Source organism: Panthera onca, chromosome C1 (assembly GCF_046562875.1).
Source record: "Panthera onca isolate mPanOnc1 chromosome C1, mPanOnc1 haplotype 2, whole genome shotgun sequence".
Lineage (NCBI taxonomy): Eukaryota > Metazoa > Chordata > Mammalia > Carnivora > Felidae > Panthera > Panthera onca.
In genome coordinates this window covers 206,479,004-206,501,861 of record NC_138346.1, presented here as the reverse complement: position 1 = coordinate 206,501,861, position 22,858 = coordinate 206,479,004, and the positions used below count along the sequence as shown (strand labels likewise).

Below are 22,858 nucleotides of genomic sequence, written 5' to 3'. Positions count from 1 at the left end.
CCAGGGAAGGCAGAGGGCTCTTGTCTTTAAAGAACCAGGGTTTGTTCCTGCAATGGGACAGTTGAGCTGCCCATGCACAGGAGGGTAATACCGCTGCCTATTTTTGTCATATATTCTCTTCCTTGATGGCATTTAGGGTCATAAAAATCGCGGGCCTCATCTTGGTTCTGCCACTCTCTCACTTGCTGCAGGATTCTGCGCGAGAGATGTCGCCTCACAGAGCCTCAGTCGCCTCATCTATACAATGGGCAGCACATCTCCCTTGCAGGGTGGCTGTGAGAATGACAGGTGTATCACAGCATCCAGTTCAAGGCCTGGCACTTGGAGGGCATTCATCAAACTCTGATGTCCCTCCTTTCATGGCTGCCTGATCCAGTCAATCACTTGAGATGTCTTTTCTCTAGGACTAGCCATGGCCTAGAAAATTCTCCCCAGCATTCTCCTTTGCGGGCCCCAGAATAAGCCCACATACCTTTGACACTTTAAAGATTTTACCACTAATCTCTATAGGGAGACAGAAGTGCAGCAGGAGAGTGGACAGCATCTCTGAGCCATTGTGCAAGCTGTTCCCTCTTCTTGGAATGCCCTTCCCTGCTTAACTCACTGGTGAGCTACCCATCCTTCAAGATCCAGTTGTAATCGCACCTCCTCTGGGAGGAGGGGGAGTCGTTTCCTGCTGCCCCCCTTCCCAGGCAGACAGAATCCTACAACCCCTCCTTGCAGCCTTGACCCATGAGGGGAGGAAGTATTGCAGAGATGCATCCTGGCTTGCCTTGGTCAGAGCTGCATGGAGGGTGAGCGCAGAGGGAGCATCTCTGTTAGCCCCCCTGCTGCCCTCTCCCCAAGCCAGCCTCTACCCTACCTAAGGATCCCTGGAAGGGAATGGGATTCAGGGTCTCAGAGATGGGAACTCAGCCCTTTGGACCCCGGGCCGTGTTAAAAATTAATCTACAAGTACTTCTCGCTACCCGGAGTAGGCCACTCAGCATAGAGTTCCAGAAGAAGTTGTCCCTCCCCCACCAGCTCTGCCTGATTCCTCTGTCCCCAGAGCTGTGAGAAGGGGAAGAACTGGCCTGGGGGCTCCCCCAGGATGTCTGGAGCATAGAGGCTATCGTCTTCAGGTACTCGGGTAGGAAGGAGTAGCTCAGCCAACAAGGTCCCAAGTCCCAAGGTTTATAATAATTATAGCATTCGCCTCAACAACAACAATAGCCATAATAATGATAGCAGCTAAGAGTTAGTGAACATTCGCCATGTGTCAGGCCCCACGTGCATTATCTCATGTTATCCTCAGAACAGGTGCAGTAGGGAGGCGCTGCCGTTACCCCCACTTTACAGATGAGGGAAATGAGGTTCAGAAAGAAGCTAAGTAACGATCGAGGTCATGCAGCTAGCCTACTGGTCCCCGTGTGACTTAGCCATTGCCTCTTTTTTCAAATAAACTTGTAAGTAACTCATATATGAAACAGAAGAGTTCAGTGCTTTATTAGTGCATGTGTCTTCTTGGTTCAAATGTATACATTCATTTAATCTTAAGCCAATCACTGAGAACCAGGAGCCTGTTGTAATTTTTTGAGAATCTCGAGCTGGAGGTCTCGGCTGATCTTGCAACCTTACGGCAGCCTCAGTATCCACTGGACTCCTATGGTTTGTATGAATGGGCAGTAGTGAGAAAATCCTCATTCTCGCAAAGGTAACCACTTGTGAGCAGTTCACCCACAGTATCCCAATATTCTCTAATTGTTCTGATTCAGAAACTTAAAAGAGGCATAATAGTCACATTTCATTTTAAAAATGAATCGGTTAGAGGCTCTGTTAAACGTCTGACTTCAGTTCAGGTCGTGATCTCATAGTTGGTGGGTTTGAGCCCCCCATCGGGCTCTGTGCTGACAGCATGGAGCCTGCTTAGGATTCTCTCTCTCTCTCTCTCTCTCTCTCTCTCTCTCTCTCAAATAAACTTTAAATAAATATGAATCAATTGTCTAAAAGATGTTCACCTTCCTAGCAGAGAAGAGGGTCAGGAGTCTTCAAAATGTATCACTAGCAGTAAAATACACCTTACACAAAGTCATCAGTTGTTGTAAAATCGTCTAACTCAGGGGTTAGTAAATAGCGACCCATCTAGGTATTTCAAACAGAAAGGAATTTAATACGGGGAACTGGTGCTTACAAAATCATTGCAGGGGCCGGAGTAGTGGAAGGCAGGGGGTTCAAGGTCATACTACAATAGCTGCCAAGGTCACTGCTGCCTCTGCTGCTGCTGCCCAGCTGTCTCATACCTATGACACTGCTAATTAGACTCTGCAACATAAGAGTCTGGTCAAAACTTGCCTACCAGCTGCTGGTATCACAAGGAGATAGCTCAGTCCCATGTGCGGCTTCCATATCTCACATGAGTGAGTCTCATTGGCAGAAACTACACCTCATCCAGACCCTAGCTTCAAGGAGGGGGGGGTCCTGAAAAAGTAGTTTTTGGTCATTTCACCCCTATAATAGACGACAGAACAGAGGAGGAGTCGGAGTGGATATCAAGTGCCCAATGGACAATATCCGGCCCACCATGTGACTAGGCACACACTTTAACATGCAATAATGACCAAGACTTGCCTAGTATTTAAGCAAGCATGGTAAATGATGGTGCTATAATACATATTTGCTTATATAATTGTACATAGCCAGAGATTTGAGAAATTCAAGGGGGTAAAGGGTGCTTATCAATGACACATTTAAGAGAAGTTAAGATACAGCAGACTCGCTCCAGGCTCTGGGGCTCTTGCTACAGCTGTGCCCTCTGCTGGGAACTCCCTTCCCTGGATAACATCTGTGAGATATGTGTTCACATCCTCACCTGCTTCAAGTCTTTGCTTCTTAATGAGGCCTGACCACCAGGTTCCATACCACGACCTGCCTTTCCCTCCTTCTCCTGACCCTGTTCTACTTGTCTATAAGACTTATCACCTTCTCACATACTAGATAATATACACATTTATTATGATCATTTCTATGACCCTCTCCCCTGCTAGAAGGTAAGCTCCACAAGAGTAGGGATCTTTGTCTGCTTCATTTACTGGTGCATCCCAAGAGTATGGGACAGTGCTTGGCACATAGTATTTACTCAAGAAATATGTGTTGAATTATCAAATGTATACACAGAGGGGGCAGTAGAAATCTGATTCCCAGGCCTATAGAAAAACAAGTTAACTGTGCCCATTAAAAAAGCATTGGCAGGGCACCTGGGTAGCTCACTTGGCTGAGTGTCAGACTTCGGGTCATGATCTCACAGTTTGTGAATTTGAGACCCGAGACAGGCTTTAAGCTGACAGCTCAGGGCCTGGAGTCTGCTTTCAATTCTCTGTCTCTGTCTCTGTCTCCGTCTGTGTGTGTGTGTGTGTGTGTGTGTGTGTGTGTGTGTGTCTGTCTGTCTGTCTCTTTCTGTCCCCCTCTCTCTCTCTGTCCCTCCCCTGCTTGCACTCTCTCAAAAATAAATAAATAAACATTTAAAAAATCATTAGCACTCTTCTATGTATTAACATTCTTATGTGAAAAATTGGGGGATGCATTGTTCTTCAATACGATTTTTTAAAGAGTTAAAAATACATGTTAGAAATGATAGACTTCTGATTTATGATGATTATCAGAAACTAGCAAAGTCCACTGTCTCCCTCCCTCAAACCTTGCCCTGGGAGTGCCACAGAAAAACAACTTGGCAGTGGAGTAGTGGTGGACAGAAGGAGGTGAGAATATGGTAAAATGTTGTCTTGTTGGGAAGGAAAATATAAATATTGATAAGCTTTAGAAATTGACAGAGGAGGGATGCCTGGGTGGCTCAGTCAGTTGAGTGTCCAACTCTTGATTTTGGCTTGCTCTGATCTCACAGTCATGGAATCGAGTTCTGCATTGGGTTCTGCACTGAGTGTGGAGTCTGCTTGGGATTTTTGCTCTCCCTCTCTTTCTCTGCCTCTCTCTCTCTCTCTCTCTCTCTCTCTCTCTCTCTCTTTCTCTCTCAAATATAAATAAATAAACATTAAAAAAAAGAAATTGACAGAGGAAATTAGGATAAGTGTGATTCATAATAATTATGGATAGGTGCTAAAAAGAAAAAGAAAATGAATAATTTTCAAACCAGTAGGAAAAAAAAGTATGGATTTAATAAAAGTCAGAAAAGGTGGTGAGGGGAGAAAACAAAAACACTAAATCAAAAAGATATGAGCCCCATGTTCATTGCAGTGTTATTTATAACAGGCAACAAATGGAGAAACTTAAGCGTCCATCGATGGATGAATGGATAAAGAAAATGTACTATATACATGCTGTAAAAAGGAATCATCTTGCCATTTGCAACAGTGTAGATGTACGTTAAGGACATTATGCTAAGTGAAAAAGGTCAAACAAGCAAACAACAAAAAAAATACTGTCTGATCTCACTTACATGTGGAATCTAAAAATTGGAGGAAAAAAAAGAAAAAAGAAAAGAAACAAGCTTAAGGATGGAGAACAGACTGGTGGTTATCAGAGGTGAGGGGTGGGGGTGGACAAGATGGGTGAAGGGGATCAAAGGTATAAACTTCTTGGGGCACCCGGGTGGCTCAGTTGGTTAAGTGTCGACTTCAGCTCAGGTCACGATCTTGCATTTCCAAGTTTGAGCCCTGGGTCAGGCTCTATGCTGACAGCTTGGAGCCTGGAGCCTGCTTCAAATTTTGTGTCTCCCTCTCTCTCTGCCCCTCCCCACTCCCACTCAATCTCTCTCTGTCTCTCTCAAAAATAAATAAACATTAAAAAAAGTTTTTTTTAAAGGTACAAACTTCCAGTTATAAAATAAGTAAGTCCTGGGGATACAATGCATAGCACAGTAGCTATTGTTAATACTATATTGCACATTTGAAGGTTGTTAAGAGAGTAAATTTTAAAGTTCTCCTCACAAGAGGGGCACCTGGGTGGCTCAGCTGGTTAAACATCTGACTTCGGCTCAGGTCATGATCCCACAGTCCATGAGTTAGAGCCCCGCATCGGGCTCTGTGCTGACAGCTCAGAGCCTGGAGCCTGCTTCAGTTTCTGTGTCTCCCTCTCTCTACCCCTCCCCCGCTCACACTTTCTCTCTCAAAAATAAACGAACACTTAAAAAAAAAGTTCTCACAAGAAAAAAAATTGTAACTATATACGGTGATAGATGTTAAGTAGACTTGTGATCATTTCACAATATATACAAATATCAAGTCATTATGTAGTACAATTGAAACTAAAATCATTTGTATGTCAATTCCATCTCAATTAAAAGAAAGAAGGGGTTGGGTCACCTGGGTGGCTCAGTCAGTTCAGCATTCGACTTTGGCTCAGGTCATGATCTCATGGTTGGTGAGTTCGAGCTCTGTGCTGACAGCTCAGAGCCTGAAGCCTGGTTCAGATTATGTGTCTCCCTCTCTCTCTCTGACCCTCCCCTGCTCATGCTCGCTCTCTCTCTCTCTCTCTCTCTCCTCCTCCTCCTCTCTCTCTCAAAAATAAACATTAAAATTTTTTTAATAATAAAAGATAAAAGGGGGTGACTAAGGTGATTAGGTTGGCTTCAGACTCGTTTGAAGGGCTGAGAAGCAGAGTCTTTCAAGAATAACCACCCCCCACCCCGAATCTCACTGCAAAACCAGCCTGGTAGGGGAGTTTCTGCCACCACTATCACCATGGCTGATGTTAAGAACCTTAGGGCCCCAGTTACAACCAGGAAAGCTTCCAAGCAGGCAGTGGCTGCTCTGCACCAAGAAGGCAAGCACCGTCCTGGCACTAAGGCTTCCACCCCAGCTGCCTCAAAGGAACTGAGACACCTCCAACAGTGCATCCGGAAAAGCCACATGGCCACCTCCTGCCAGGACTCTACCTTACACTTCCATTTGCCTCTCCCTGGAAGAAGCCAAGTGATGTACAGAAATCCTAGCTGCAAGGGAGTCTGGAAATGTCCTGTCTAGCATTCCAGCCTTCATGGCGGAAGTCATGATGGAAGGAGCTTTGGAGGGGTGCTGAGTAGGGTTGGTCTTCAGTACTTGCCACAGTCCACTCCTTAGTTCCTCAACATCCAACACCACCCTACTTTCCATTCTCTCTCTCTCTCTCTCTTTTTTTAAATATTTACTTATTTTTGAGAGATGGGGAAAGAGGGGGAGGAGCAGAGAGAGAAGGAGACAGAGGATCCAAAACGGGATCTACGCTGACAGCAGAGAGCCCGATGCGGTGCTCCAGCTCCAGAAACGTGAGATCATGGCTTGAGGCAAAGCTGGACGCTTAACTGACTGAGCCATCTAGATGCCCCCACCCTACTTCCATTCTTAACCTTCCATAAAATGTTACCACCCAACCTAAAACAAATATATCTCAATCAAACAAGAGCATCTTTATCCTTCTCTCAGAAAAACAAATCCTATATTTGTTACATATTTATTTTTATATTTAGTGTTATATTTATTTTTTCTTGAGAGAGAAACTGCGCAAGTGGGGAAGGGTGGTGGGGGGGTGGGGCTGGGGGGACAGAGGATCTGAAGCTGGCTCTGTGCTGACAGCACTGAGCCCGATGTGATCATGACCTGAGCCAAAGTCAGATGCTCAACCAACTGAGACACTCAGGCCCCTCTCCCCTCTCTTCTCTAGTCTTAACCCCATCCTGATATCCTGTAATCTATGCACTTAATTGTAAAGTGAACCCCCAAACAAACCACACTATCCAAAATGGCAGAGGAAGGAGGGACAAATGGCGCCATCAGTAAACATATACATGACTAAAGAAAGAACGTATAAATAAATGCTATAATTCTCATTTCTGTCACAGGTGATGAGGCATTTATAACATCTTTCCTGTACTATTTATTCCACATTCCCTTTGCCTTCAGCAGCACCTCCTGTAGTCAGGGTTTTTACCTCATAGGATGATCTGAGCTTCATTCAGGAGGAACCTGAGCCCACAGTTGTCTTGCTCATTCTGGTTTCCTGTCCTCTTCCATTAACTTTTACCACCAGCCTTGGAATTAGAAAGCACCCCAGAGGATTTCAGGGGATCCAGAGACACACGTCTCCCTGTCCCCACTATGCAGCAGCAACTATATTTCCCCCTTGGCAACCAGAATCAATCACTCCAGCCAACACAGAACAACCCCCCGACCCCTTGCTTTTTTTCCCCTGTTCATCCAGGGCATGTGGAGTCTGAAATGGCCAGTCTGAAATTGGTCTCAGTTTCCAAATAAGTGGGATCTCTGCAATTTGCTCTGGTGGAAACATTCTTCCTGAGCATATGAAGACCTCTAAATTAGCAGAGCCCAAGGTCTTGGAGAGCAAAGATTTTCGAAGTTATCCAGCTCAAGATTCCCTGATCCATGAATTCTGGAAGAGACAGAAATATCATCTTGCGTTGGTTACTGACTCACAACATATGCCAACTTCAGGCCAGCACTTCAGATTCATACAAGGTTGCCTTCTGGCAGATACTAGTCAATTCACCAACCCATAAAGCAAAATGATTCTGGTAATAAGAGCATAAGACCAGTGAATAAGACCAGTGAATCTCGTGCTTACATATCACTTTCTTTACTACCTTTGCTGGAAAATGAGGTCTCTGGTCAGAACCAATGTTATCTGGACTACCATGATTGTGTAAGACATTCAGTAAATCTACAAATGATGTTGCTGGCAGAGAATGCAAACCCATAGCCAGAATAAACGCCCTTTTTAGGAAGGGCAAATTAATCCCGCCTCCATAATGAAAGGATTCCAATGTAACCAACCTGCCACCAGATGGCAGGCTGGTCTTCTCCAGATCAGGTACCATATTGAAGGCTTAGAGCTGCTGCTGACAGTTGGACCCTCAACTGTGGTGAGACTTAGGCAGAGATTGCTATTATTCACTCAATATCCACTGTCCTCTTCTTCCTTAGTAAAATAACCCTGATTTTGTTCATGCCATCCACGTATGCATCTGAAAGAGAGCGTTTCCCAGCTTCCCTTTCTATTAGGTGAGACCACATCACTAAGCTCTGGCTAATGAAATATAAGTAGAGATGCACCCTTTTTACTCTTCTACCGTTCTTCCTGCTGCTCAGAATGAGTTTATAAATGCTAACGCTCCAAATAGCCATCTTGGGTCATAAGATGAACTTGAAGATGGAAACTACAAGCTAAGAAGGTGGAAACTGGGTCCCTGATGACTGTGGGGTTCTAGACTAAAAGAATGATAAAATTGTATGTTATTTAAACCATTATTTGGTGTTTTTTTTTAAATATAAGTTAAACCTAATTCTAACTTATATATATATATATATATATATATATAGAGAGAGAGAGAGAGAGAGAGAGAGAGAGAGACATCTTATTCATTATATAATGAATATATATATGAATAAATATAGATAATGAATAAGATGTCAGAGGAAAATCTAAAACATAGCAATAATTACAATAAATATAAATGGACTGAAGTATCTGATCAAAAGACAGAGACTTTCAGAAGAGTTTTTTAAGTGACCATTAATATGTCATTTATAATGGATTCACTTACAACAAAGGACCAAAATATTAAGAATAAGGCAGGGGTTCTTGTCTTAGGGCCATTGAACTCTCAGTGAGTCACTGAATAAAATCCAAGGAGACTATGAACTTGGTAGGAAAAAATATGCCTTTATTTTCACTAACCTCTAACTAAAACTTAGCATTCCTGTTATTTATAAATGCAGACAACAAATCACAGAAATATAGTGCATCTGTGACTTTGTCACCAATGTAAATCATAAATATTTCCATATCACTTTATCATAGTATCCTAAAATATCTTTTACTACTATCACTACTTCAAAATCACAGTATTTGTTAAGCCAACTTAACATATATTCCACATCTTCTTTATCCATTCATCCATCGATGGACATTTGGGCTCTTTCCATACTTTGGCTATTGTTGATAGCCAACTGTTAGATCTTGCTATTTAATACATTAATAAAAAACTAGATAGGGGCCCTTGGGTAGCTCAGTCAGTTGAGTGTCTGACTCTTGATTTTAGCTCAGGTGGTGATCTCAGGGTTGTGGGATCCCCATATCAGTCCTGCATTGAGTGTGGAGCCTGTCTGGGATTCTTTCTCCTTCTGTCCCTCTCCCCCACTCACGTGCGCTTTGTCTCTAAAATAATTTTTAAAAATACATACCTTGTCTGGGAATTCAACCTGGTGCAGCCACTCTGGAAAACAGTATGGAGGTTCCTCAAAAAACTAAAAATAGAACTACCCTACGACCCAGCAATTGCACTACTAGGTATTTATCCAAGGGATACAGGTGTGATGTTTCGAAGGGACGTGTGCACCTCCATGTTTCTAGCAACACTATCAACAATAGCCAAAGTGTGGAAAGAGCCCAAATGTCCATCGATGGATGAATGGATAAAGAAGATGTGGAATATATATACAATGGAGTATTACCAGCAATCAAAAAGAATGAAATCTTGCCATTTACAACTATGTGGATGGAACTAGAGGGTATTATGCTAAGTGAAATTAGTCAGAGAAAGACAAATATCATATGACTTCACTCATATGAGGACTTTAAGATACAAAACAGATGAACACAAGGGAAGGGAAGCAAAAAGAATATAAAAACAGGGAGGGGGACAAAACATAAGAGACTCTTGAATATGGAGAACAAACAGACGGTTGCTGGAGGGGTTGTGGGAGGGGGATGGGCTAAATGGGTAAGGGGCATTAAGGAATCTACTCCTGAAATCATTGTTGCAGTATATGCTAACTAATTTGGATGTAAATTTATAAAAAAATAAATTAAAAAAATACATACCTTGTCACAAATATTTTAACTATTCTGATAACTATTTCAATACAATTGGTTTGCATTATAATTCCACGCATTAAAAAAAAAACATTATTTTGCAAAAGGTTCATAGGTCTCACTAGGCTGCCAAAGAGATCTATGGCAAACAAAGGTTAAGAACTCCTAAAATAAAGGGATTCCCAGGTTATTAGCATTAATTTCAGAAAAAGAAATATTTTTTAATTGTGAGAAACAAAAGGAAAATTCTATATAAATAAACTAATCGATAAATCAAAATGATATAATGATCACAAACATACATGCACCTAACAATATGTATTCAAAAAATAGAAACTGAAAACTAGTCTCTTCAACAAATGGTGTTGGGAAAACTGGACTGCTACATGCAAAAGAATGAAACTGGACCACTTTCTTTCATCGTACACAAAAATAAACTCAAAATACTTTAAAGAGAGGTACCTGGCTGGCTCAGTTCTTGGGGTTGTGAGTTCAAGCCCCACAGTGCGTGTAGAGATTACTTAAAAAAATAAAATCTTTTTAGGCTCTTGGGTGGCTCAGTCAGTTAGGCATCTGATTCTTGATTTCAGCTCAGGTCCTGATCTCACAATTCATGATATCGAGCCCCGCATCGGGCTCTGCACTCACAGTACAGATCCTGCTTGGGATTCTCTCTCTCTCCCTCTCTCTCTTCTGCTCCCTCACTCGTGGTCTCTCTGTCTCTCAAAATAAATAAATAAACTTTAAAAAAAAGAATTAAAAAAAAGAGTACATTTATCATGATGAGCACTGAGAAATGTATAGAATTGTTGAATCACTGTATTGTGCACCTGAAACTAATATAACACTGTATGTTAACTATACTGGAATTAAAATTTTAAAAGTAATAAAAAATATAAAGCAAAAACTAATAGGAATACATGAGAAAATATGCATATATAAAATAACATGTATATACATGTATGTATAATGTATATACAATAAATAGAGACTTTAACAAATAAATTAGATACAAACAAAAAGGTAAAGTGTTTTGAATACCCTGATTAATAAGTTCAAAATATCATACAGAACTTTATGTCCAACATATGTCGAAAATGCACAAATTTTTCTGTACCTATGGAACATACACAAAGATCAACCATTTGCTAAGTCACAAAGATTGATAACATATCAGAAATTTCAAAGAAAATAATAGACTACCATAGGGATGCCTGGGTGGCTCAGCTGATTAAGCATCTGACTCTTGATAATTCAGCTCAGGTCATGATCTCACAGTTCATGAGTTGGTGTCCCATGTCAGGCTCTGTGCTGACAGCACGGAGTCTGCTTGGGATTCTCTGTCTCCCTTTCTCTCTGCCCCTCCCCTGCTCATATTCTCTCTCCCTCTCTCTCTCTCTCTCAGAAATAATAAATAGACATTTTTAAAAAATAATAGAATACTATATATAACTTTAGGCCAACGATTTTGAAAATTTAGATGAAATTCTTTAATAAAACACACATGCGCGGGGCACCTGAGTGGCTCAGTCAGCCAAGGATCTGACTCTTGGTTTCAGCTCAGGTCATGACCTCACAGTTCATGGGTTCAAGCACACTGACAGTGCAGACCCTGCTTGGGATTCTCTCTCCCTCTCTTTCTGCCCCTCCTGCATGCTCTCTCTCAAAGTAAATAAATAAACTTTAAAAATAAATTTAAAAATTTTTCTTTTTTTTTTAAAATTCCTGAGCGGTCAGCACAGAGCCCTGACGCGGGGCTCGAACTCACGGACCGCGAGATCGTGACCTGAGCTGAAGTCGAGATCGTGACCTGAGCTGAAGTCGGACGCTTAACCGACTGAGCCACCCAGGCGCCCCAATAAATAAAAATTTCTAAACACACACACACGACTGGTTTACTAAAACAGACACAATAGAGCAAGAAACAATAGAAAACGCAAATAGCTGTACAACATTTAAAGAAATTTGGGGCGCCTGGGTGGCTCAGTTGGTTAAGTGTCCAACTGCAGCTCAGGTCATGATCTCACAGTGCATGAGTTTGAGCCCCACGTCGGACTCTGTGCTGACAGCTCAGAGCCTGGAGCCTGCTTCCGATTCTGTGTCTCCCACTCTTTCTCTGCCTCTCCCCCGTTCGTGCTCAGTCTCTCTCTCTCTCTCAAAAATAAATAAACAGGGGCGCCTGGGTGGCTCAGTCGGTTAAGCGGCTGACTTCGGCTCAGGTCATGATCTCGCGGTCTGTGGGTTCGAGCCCCACGTCGGGCTCTGTGCTGACAGCTCAGAGCCTGGAGCCTGTTTCAGATTCTGTGTCCCCCTCTCTCTGACCCTCCCCCGTTCATGCTCTGTCTCTCTCTGTCTCAAAAATAAATGAACGTTAAAAAAAATTTTTTTTAAATAAACATTAAATTTTTTTTAAATAAATTAAATTAATAGTTTAATTTTTTAAAAGAAAACATGAGATTCAGGATGGTTTGGCAGGAAAATTCTTCCAAAACATCAAGGAATAGACTATTCCAACCTTATACAAATTCATGCAGAGGCTAGAGAAGAGAGTTTTCAGACAATAATTGAAAAACTGATTCTAAAAGTTACACAGAAATACAAAGGCATGAAGGAAAAGGAAAAGGTAGGAATATTTGGCCTCTAGAAATCAATACCTATTATAACATTATAATAATAAAGACAGGTATGATATGGGTGTAAGAATGAAATGTTCACCAATAGAAAGTATTAGAGACAAAACGATTTCCACTCATATAAATTTGCAATTTGACATAGCTGGCATTGTGGATCCTTTGGGAGAGGAAAGAACATTCAATTAGTGGTCCTGGGATCATTGGATATCCCTATGCAAAAAATTAAATTGGACCCCTACCTTACACAAGAATTAATAAAAATTAATTCCAGATGAATGAAAGACTTAAAAGTGAAAAGTGAAACTCTGACCCTTTTTAGAAAACATTCTTATACAAATCCTTTTAAGGATCCATGTATCTGATTTTACTAAGTCCTGCTACATTTCTCTCTGAAAGGCTGTACTAATTTGCAATCCCAGCAGTGGCACATAAGAGTTCCAGTCTCCCCTTATCTTTACCAATGCCTATCACCATCCTGCTTTTTTTTCTCTCTCTCTCTTTGCCATTCTGATAGGTATAAAGTAACATCTCATTGTCTTAATTTCATTTCTGTGACTCTAAGGAGGTTGAGCAAATACCTCCTTGGTCATTTGTATTTTCCTTTCTGCAAATTGCCTATTGATATCCTTTGCCCATCTCTCTATAGACTTTCCTGTCCTTGTTGATTTGCCATGAGTTCCTTACATAATCACTATACTGTTTGTTTGCTGTCGTTCTAGCCTTTGAAAATATTTTCCCTCCCATTTTTCAACCTTCTGCCAGCTTTGTCTATGAAGTCTTTAACTGAACAAAACTCTTTAATTTTTTTGTGTGCGGCTAACTTTGAAGACGTGAAGATTTGGACAGAAGTTCTTTCTATCCCTATTTCTTCTGTAAAATACCTGATCAAGTCTTTTGCCTACTATACTATTAGGATATATGTGGATGTGTGCACCCAGTTCCAACATTGAGGATGGGGTGTTCCCCACACATCCAACAATAAGCAATTCTCAGACTCCAGTTGGGCGTCCTGCAATTCAGCTCAATTCTGGCACTCTCTGCCTGGAGATCGCATCAGATTCCAGGTTACGGGTTACAGATTATGGGTTAAGGGTCCAGTACTACAGGACAGCACCCTGCCCTCCCAATTTCAGGCACCAGTTGCAAGTCCAGATTGTCACCTGTGCTTCTGACCAACCAGCTACAGATGGAAGGTTCCAATGACCCCTCTGTAGGTTCCATTGATTTGCTAGAGCAGCTCACAGAACTCAGAGAAATATTTAACTTACTAGATCACCAATTTATTATGAAAGGATACAGCCAGATGGAAGAGATACCCAGGACAAGGTATGAGGAAGGGACATAGGACTTCCATGTCCTCTCCAGGTGAGTCTCCACGTGTTCACCATCTCGGAAGCTCTCCAAACCCCTTTCGTTTGGGTGTTTATGGACACTTCATTATATAGCTTGATTAAATAATTGGACATTAGTGACTGATTCAGCCTCCAGCCCCTCTCCTTTCCCTAGAAGTCAAGGGGTAGGACTGAAAGTTTCAACTGTCCAGTTGTGAGGTTGGTCCCCTGGCATGCAGCCCTCATCCTTGGGTAGGGTCCAAAAGTCACCTCATTAATGTAACCAAAGACACCTCTCATCACTTAGGAAATTCCAAGGGTTTCTGGAGCTCTGTGCCTTGTGCCCAAAACACCAAATTAATATTTCTTACTTTTTTTAAGAGAGAGAGAGAGACAGAGTACTAGTAGGGGAGAGGCAGAGAGAGACATGCACACAGAATCTGAGGCAGGGTCCAGGCTCCGAGCTTTCAGCACAGAGCCCGATGTGGGGCTCGAACTCGTGAACTGCGAGATCATGACCTGAGCCAAAGTCGGACACTGAAACGACTGAGTCACCCAGGTGCCCCCATATTTCTTATTATAAATGAAAATATTACAGGATGCTTGCCATTTTCTACTGATTTTAGGAAATCGTGATGTATTATGGATACCTAATGCCTCTGGGGGAGGGTGTTAGTTGCCCTACGTTTCTGGTCTACCCTACGCATGGACTGAGCCCACTCCTGTGCCCAGGCTATGCTTAAGGCAGGAAGCCATGGGCATGTCCAGGAACCGCCCACTAAAGCTGGAGGCAACAGCTGAGGTGGCAAAGGGGGTTTAGCACTGACAGCACCTGCTATGCTCACTATATTAGGTTTCCTAGGGCTGCCCAACAAAGGACCACAAACGGGGCTGCTTGAACAACAAAAGTTTATTCTCTCACAGCTCTAGAGGCTAAGGGTACAAAATCAAGGGGTTGAGAGGTTTGGTTCCTTTGCAGGCCTGTGAGAGAGACTCTGTTCCCCTGCTTTCTGGTGATGACCAGCGGTCCTTGGCAGTCCTTGGCTTGTCACTGCACCATTCCACCTCTGCCTCCATCTGTACAGGGTGTTCTCCCAAGCCTCTATGTGTTCACGTGATCATCTTCTTATAAGGCAACCAGTCATCTGGGATTAGGGGCCCACCCTACTTCCCTGTGGCCTTATCTTAACTAACTACCTCTCCAGTGACGTTATTTCCAAGGACAGTCACATTCTGAGATACTGGAGGTTAGGATTTTAACACCTCCATTTGGGGCAACACAATTCAACCCATCACACCTACTTTGTCCACTGTGAACATCACCCATCACTTAATACTCCTCTTAGTCTCGATTTTTTTTTTCTCCTAAAGCTGTTGCCAGGGACATGACGGCTCCCGGCCCTGTGACTCCCGAGGTGCCCTTTGAACCATCACAGCCCCCAGTCATTGAGGGCTTAAACCCCACTGTCTACAGCACTCCAGAGAGCTTCGAGGAAAAGTTCCTTCCCAAGACACGAGAACCCAGTGGTACCCATAGGCTGCCCAGGCGCGGTGGCTGCCCTAACCTATGGGGCCAGAGTCCCGGCTCTCAGCTCATGACACACACCCAGATCACGGCCCAGGGCTTCAGGGTCGCAACCATTTTGCTGGGTCTGGCTGCATCCGCTATGAGGTCTGGATCCTGAGCCCGAGACCTGGCCTCCTTGAAAGTTCCCCAGAGATCATTCCCAGCCCCAGGAGCAGCCACCAGTCCTGCCACCTGACTTATTCCCTCATCTTCCCTGACAAGTAAGTCCCTGCGTCAGTCTGGGAAGAGGTGGCCAATTGTGTAACTGACACATGTTTTTTCAGGAATCTCGGATTCGGTTCAGTTTGGGTGTTGCATACTTCTGTTTGTGCATACTTCTGTTCACTTTCTCCACTTCCTACTTAATAGACTGATCCACTTGTGTGTAAAAAAAAAAAAAAAAAAAAAAAAAAAAAAAAAAGTATTCCTCTTAGTCTCCTGTCATTTGGGAAGCTTTCTCCAACCCACCTACCCACCACTCCCTCCAGACAACAGGTATTCAGTATGGCCACGGGCCCCGGTATCTACTCGTGTATTAGGGTGCTTTGCACCTGTCCACTGACTTGTCTGTCTCCCTCCCTGGACCGCAAAGTCATCCAAGGCAGTTTCCAAGTCTCGCTCACCTCCCATTCCCTAGCGCCCTGCACAGGGGCCGGCACACAGTCCTCGTGATAATATGAACTAACACTAGTTGAGCACTTACTATGTGCCAGTCAATGTACTAGGAGTTTTACATTGATTACCTTGCTTTACATTGATTACCATTGATTTACATTGACTTTTTACAACAACCCTAGGAAGTAGTATGTTAGTCTAGAGGCCATGGGATTGCCAGAAACAAAACTCAACCAAGCTTACGCAAGAAGCGAATTTATTGGTTCAGTTGAAAGGAAGTCTGGAAGTGTGTTCATGGCCAAATCCAGACACCCAGAGAAAAATCAGGGTGTTTTTCCCCCCCTCCATCTCTCAGCTCTGCTTTTTTCCACATGGCTTCACTTTACAAGTAAGCTTTCTCTACCCAGGGGGCAGTCTAGCTGTCAGCAAGAATCAGATCCTCCTAGTTGAGGAACCATGGCGGGAGAAACCATCGGCTCCCACTGCTCAGCTGGAAAGCGAGGTCTGACTGGCTACCCTGTGCCAACTGCCTACACCTACCAGGCAGTGGAACACAGTGACTAACAGCCCACCAGATGGTCTCCCCCAAAGGAGCCACAGTGAAAGAAACGGGAAACCTTCTTGAGCAGAATGGGATTCCAGGCACCATGATCCACCATAGTGGGTACCACTCCTGCTCCTTGTATAAGGAGGATAGAGGGGCCCCGAGTGATGAGCCATCCTGCCTAGATGCACAACTGGTAATAAGAGGCAGAAGAAGGATTCAAACTGTCTGGTCTGATGCCAAGAACTGCCCCCCACCCCAACACTGGTCCATTATGCCGGTTCTCCGTGAGTTCTGGCACAGACCAGAGCGCACGATTCATTTACATGGAGGCAAACAGACTCGGGTTTGAGATCCCCTTCTGATCTCCGTGAGCTCAGGTGCCCTCATCAGTAAAATATGGGCAGTAAAATCGCCAGCACGTACCTTGTGGTGAGGATTGCATGAAATAATTCAAACCATGCATTTAGCACAGGGTCTGGCACGTGCAAAGAGCTTAATAAGAATTAGCTGTTACTACGAGTAACTATTCATTGAGTGAAGAAGTGAGTTGATGGCATCTGAGCTCTAATGGAGGGACAGGGTGGCTCCCCTCACAGAGGAAAGGCTTGGGGTGGGGGGAGGGCTTTGGCCCTTGACAGTCTCCACCACCACTCAAAACCCCTTTCTCAGAGGGGCGCCTGGGTGGCTCAGTCGGTTAAGCCTCCGACCTCGGCTCAGGTCATGATCTCACGGTTTGTGAGTTCAAGCCCTGCGTTGGGCTCTGTGCTGACAGCTCAGAACCTGGAGCCTGCTTCAGGTTCTGTGTCTCCCTCTCCTTCTGCCCTCTCCTGCTTTGTCTGTCTCTCAATAATAAATAAAATGTTAAAAAAAAAAAAAAACCACACCCTTCTTAGATACTCTTATTCTTTGTGCTGGGCAATTAACTTCTCCTAATTTTATGTGGAGTGGAAATCAAAGCATGGTTAGAAAATGTTAATATGATTGACCTAAAACTTAGCTCTATACCTGTTTCCAGGCCCACTCTCCCCTTTCAGATGGCCACTCCAAGCCCCTCCTGTAAGGAATTCTGGAACTACTACTGGCTCCCAAAACCCATACAGCTGGGTTTGCAATGAGTGCTGTCCCTACTTGTGACCAAGTGCAGGTAAAGAGCTTCGAAGAGGCCAAGGCCATAACTTGCCTGGAGGCCATCCAAGTTCTCTTGATGCTATGGAACCAAGGAGTCCAGCCCCAGTCCTGCTACCCAGGACTGGGGCTTAGCTGGGCTAAGCTGGGCTAAGCTGGGCTAAGCTGGGCTAAGCTTAGTCTGGGTTTAGCTGGTGTGAGTCAAGACAGGGCAGGGGACAGGAACAGCACCACCCACGGGGGTTTCCGACAGGCCTGGCAGGCCGGCAGGGCCTCTATCCCTTGTCCTGTTGCAATTATACTTGGCCCCCAAAAGCCTTAGAATTATTTCCATGTGGAATGGGTACACATGGTCCCCAGACACCCTTTGCTTTCTTTCCTGGAACCCTAGGAGAGGGCCCCTTGGGGTAGCTGGGTAGTGCAGGGATAGAGAAGCCAGGGGGACACGGTTGGTTTCTCTGCCAGCCCTGCTTCAGATCCAAGAAACTGCATTAGATGCCAAGCGTGTAGAACCAGAAGAAAATTCCAACAGCAGGCAGGAAGGAACCAGCTGCTTCTCTAAAGGCTGGATGTGTAGAAAGGGGGTGGGGGAAACCTGGAGGGAAGAGGAGAGACGAGGGGAGAGGAAATGAGGCCAACTTTGCCCAGTCTGCCTGTATCTCTACATGGTGAGAGCTCCAGGCTATAGGACACGAAGATGCTGGGCTGCACAGCCCAGAGATGTCAGCATGCAGGACAAGGACACCCGGCCTCATTTTCTCCCCACCTTCTACCTTCCCCCCTTCCTCTTCCCCACCCTCTATCCAAGCCCTCAGAGAAGCTGCTGACTCACTCCTGCTTGCTGTGGGTCTGTGGACATTTGGACGCCTCTGGACACTCTATCTGGTGTTCTCTGCCTTTTCTATGTGATCTTGGCCAAGTCACTTAATGTCAATCACCCGATCTGCATGGAGTCACAAAGCGTGCTACTGTCATGATGTCCCAGGACCCTCTAACCACGCTCACCGTACGCACATTATCTCATTTGATCCTCATGACAACTCTGCAAGACACTGTGAGTGCACCCACTGCACAGATGAAGAAACTGAGACCGCAGAGAGAGGTGGTTATTAATTTCCTAAGGTTGTATGGCTAATAAATGGAAGAACTGGACTTCAAATTTAGGTCCACTAAACTCCAAAGCTCAAGCTCTTCTATAATCCGAGGAGGTAGAACAGAGATGATCACTATCCTCGCTGTAGCAATGACGAAACTGGCTCAGAGAGGTCAAAGAACCGGCCGGTGGTTGCACACGTGGAAAGTGGTGGTGTCAGCATGCAAAACCCGTTTCTTTGGCCACCAACCCAATGTTCATCTTGCCAACAAAACAAATGAGGAGGCGTGAGTCGATGACCTCAGAGGTTCCCTCCGGCGGGGATACTTTTAACTTCTGGGTTAAGACCGGAGTTGGAAGGAAAATGGGTGAAAATGGAGAAGCAACTTGGTCTTACTGCTTTAGCTCACGCTCTGCCTCAGGAAGCCAGAGTGGCTGCTCCAGCTCTGCCCTTTCAACCTCATCACATCCCCCAGTGAAGGAGAGGGTCATTCAACAAACAGGGGCATTTCAACCTTTGGAGCTTGGACTCCCCAGGACTCACCCTGACCTTGACCCCCAGCAGCCTCTTTCCTGAGGAGCGTGTGTCCACAGTCGCCCCCTCCACAGGGGCACCCATGTCCCGTCCCTCTGGCCCCTCAGTGTGTCAGCAGTGAGAGCGGTCCCCAGGGGGAGAGGGGGAGCCCGCGGGGGCACGGTCGCGTTCTTCACGCTGGGCCGCCCACCACACTCTGGGACCCCGACCTGCGGGGCGGGAAGGGGGGTGGGAGCTGGGGGTGGGGCGGGAGGTCCCTCTCCAGGCCCCGCCCAGCGCCCCGCAGGGACGCGCGCCGCGGGGGGAGGAGCCAGCGTCGCGCGGGCCTGGCCGGCTGGCAGGGGACTGACCTATGCGCCTCCGCCGCCCTGGGGCACAGACATGGCCCAGGAGCGTCCCGCCTGCGCCCTGGAGCCCGAGCTCGTCCAGCGGCTGCTGCTCTCCTGCCGGGAGGCCAAGAAGTCCGCTTACTGTCCCTACAGTCACTTCCCCGTGGGCGCCGCGCTCCTCACTCGGGACGGGAGGATCTTCTCCGGTAAGGACGGCGCCCCGATCCCCCCTCGGCCGCAGCCCGGGCAGGTGGTCGCAAGAGGACGGGCGGGAGCCCGCAGAGCAGAGGGCAGCACTGGCCGCTCCCAGTGACGCTGCCACTCGCCCCTGCCCTGCCTGCTGTCCCGGACAGTGGGGAACGCAGGTGCTGCTCGCATGCAGCGACGTCCAATTCTTAGAGGACTGGGAAGCCAGAGGTGGGACGGGGAGGGAAGTTGGAAGGGGAGGCCATAACTCAGTGCTGGGTGGGGCGGGGAGAGGGTTGATACTTTCTGACACCTCCCCCCCCCCCCCCCCCGCCGTCTTTGTGGCGCCCTCCTAAGGCTTCCACAGGTTTTATCAGCAAGGCCTCCCCTCGCACCCACCGACCTCCGTGTTATGCCCACTTTTCAATGAAGACACTGAGGACCAGAGAGGTGACGCGACTTGGTCAAGGTCGCACGGGGCACTGGGGGTGGAACCCAGGGCTGAGATCCCCCAGACCCTGCTTTCTTCGCGTCACCTGCTGTGCTAGGAAAGAAAATGAGGAACCGAGGCCAACAGCCGGTGACTTGTTAGTGGACTTCAGGGCTTGCAGAGGGCCTTGGAGGAAGCAAGGAGGCCAGGCGAAGTTTGGGTGACCAGCAATGAGTGCTGGCCTGGGGAGGGTGGGAATTGGAGTCAGCACTAATCTGTTCCTAAGCTCCTTTTCTTTGGTTTGTTGGTTTTATAGAGAAAGCTCACTCGAACAAAAGTTCAGCCTTGTTTTCGCTAAGCTGGGAGGCATTTTCATTCAAAAGAGCGGGACACCGTGGTGAGGAAGTGGCAGGGAAGCCATGCCCCCCCCCCCCCCCGCCACTCTGGGGGCAGATGAGAATTGGCACAGTGGGCAGATGGGGACACCCAGCCCTGCTGCCCAGAATCTGCCTCTGCCTGGCAGCGGCAGCTATTTAAAGGAAAAGAAGCTCACATGTGTGCCTCTAATGGGTAACCTCCAGCAGCCTGAGGCCAGTTGTGGGCCACTCACCCCCACCGCCACTCAGCTGTGAGCCTCGCTGCGAGCCCCCGCCTCCCCTTGTACAGTCCCCCCTCTGGGCTCTCCTTGCTGTTCCAGTTCTCTCTCACCTTTGAGGTTCTTTCCGGTTTCACGAGTTACCTGAATCTCAAACATCTTTGAGCAGGAGAAGTAACCTTGAGTCCCTACGTGAAAGGGTGGTGAGGAATGCTATCCGTTGACACGACCCGGCAAGGCAGTTTTACATCGCAGAGAACGGAACTGAGGCTCACAGAAGCTAGACGCCCGAGATCACAGAGCTGGGATTCTAATCCGGAGTTCCCCTGACGCCAAGGTGGCTGCTCTGTAGGGAACCCAGACTCTCCGTGTGTCTAGTGCGAATTCAGGCCTGGCCCGGTGGCTCAGATGAGTATTAAACATTAACCACCACCACAAACAACACTGCAGCCCACACTGCCCCGTGGCTCCGGGGTCTTAAACATCGAATCAGCCGTTGGTTCTTCCCAGTGCCTCTTTGCATGGATTCATTCATTCAGCAAATATTTGCTGTGTACCGTGACGTGCTAGGTAATGTGCGGGCCAAGCCCCGGGGATAGCGCCATGAGCAGAAATGACATCGTCTCTCCCCCTATGGAGGTCCCTCCTCTTACACAGGTCATGGTTCAAAAGGGAGGCCTCGACCGATGACTGCAGGAGTGGTTGAATGAGGTGAGCAGGAGTGTGGCCTATTCAAGTTGCGGGAAAGAACCTGGCTGTGCAGTGGGGATTTAGGGAGGCCCCCTGGGATGGGGCGAAGGCCCTGGATTAGGGGCTGCTGGGTTTGAATCCTGGTGCTGCTCTTTATCAGCTGAGGGATGCCGGGCAACACCCTTCACCCAAATGTGCCTTACACATTTGTTGAGCCGAAGACGGTGTGCCCACCTTTCTGGATGGCTCTGAACAGAGCTGCTTTGCCTAGCCCAGCACGGCACCAGGGTCCTCCCCGATGGCTGGTGCCTGTTATCATCAGCCCTGGAACCTCAGGTTGTGAGGCTTTAAGCAAGTCAATGCCTGTAAAGTGACTAGCCCAGTTTCTGCCGCAGTGGCTGCTTCTCCTTCTGTTAAAGGTATTGTTCTATCATTACTGTTTGGAGGCAGCTTCTGGATGACTTGTGAAGGCCAAGCATTGCCACTAAGATTTGATGAGGTAGGAAGTAGGCAACCAGGGATGTTAAGAAGAAGAAGAGTAACATGAAAGTAGAATTCAAGGACAGTTGGTCTGACAGGCACTCAAGGAGGGTCAAGACAGAGGAGAGAGTGTCGGGGAGGATGTCTGTCTTATTTGCTGATCGTCCACAGGACCAGCACATTGCCCAGCCTGTAATATGTCCTCCGTTGAGGTTTGTTGAATGTGCAAATGAATGACTCAGGCTGGGGCGGTGGCCATTGGAACAAGGAGGAAGGAAAGACCTGAGGAAAACCGTCTGGGACAAAAGGACTGGGCTTGGGATGAGCAGTGTAGAATGAAGGAAAGGAATATGGTTCTAGAGTTTCAGCCAGGTAGACCAGGGGCATGAGGAGGCACTGACCAAGGTGGGAGCTGGAGGCAGAGCTGGGTGGTGCTGAGGACATCACGGGCAGGGACTGACGGCAGGAGTAATAGCCACAAGGCACTGATCATTCACTAAGCACTTGGTATGGAAGATCTCTTGTAATCTCACAGCCACCACATGAACGGAGACGATGAGTGTCACGTGCATTAGAGCATTTTCAGTTGTAAGTGACAGAAGCCAAGCAGAACCATTATGGGCAAGAGTAGATGGTATCTCCAGGACAGTTGGATCCGGGAACTGCGATGTCACCATGTCCTTCTTTATCCTCCTGGGTGCTTGCTTCTTTCTCTTATCCTGTAGGTGGGCTTTCTCCAGGCATCAGGGGACATGAGTGCAGGCAGCCTCTGGTCCATATTCTTTTACAGCCTCAAAAGCAGAGAGGAAAGAACTCTCCTCAGGGTGCCTGGGTGGCTCAGTCAGTTAAGCATCCAACTGTGGCTCAGGTCATGATCTCACAGTTCATGAGTTCGACCCTGCAT

General features: G+C 46.4%; 1 protein-coding gene, 1 long non-coding RNA gene and 1 pseudogene across 2 annotated transcripts in view; 2 read left to right on the top strand and 1 right to left on the bottom strand.

Moving 5' to 3' along the window:
• Positions 1-1,461: 1,461 nt before the first annotated feature.
• On the bottom strand, positions 1,462-20,986 carry LOC132672948 (uncharacterized). Its single transcript, XR_013557696.2, has 3 exons — positions 20,898-20,986; positions 6,898-7,356; positions 1,462-1,642 (listed from the first exon to the last, which is right to left on the bottom strand). It is a non-coding gene; the product is annotated as an uncharacterized LOC132672948 (long non-coding RNA).
• Positions 15,137-15,655, top strand: LOC132676891 (HIG1 domain family member 2A pseudogene; annotated as a pseudogene).
• CDA (cytidine deaminase) overlaps positions 19,549-22,858 on the top strand; it is a 21,526-nt gene continuing 18,216 nt past the window's right edge. The window contains exon 1 of the mRNA XM_078452288.1: positions 19,549-19,779. Within this exon, the coding sequence (XP_078308414.1) occupies positions 19,626-19,779 (154 nt within the window). The 5' untranslated portion in view covers positions 19,549-19,625. The remainder of the gene's footprint in view (positions 19,780-22,858) is intronic.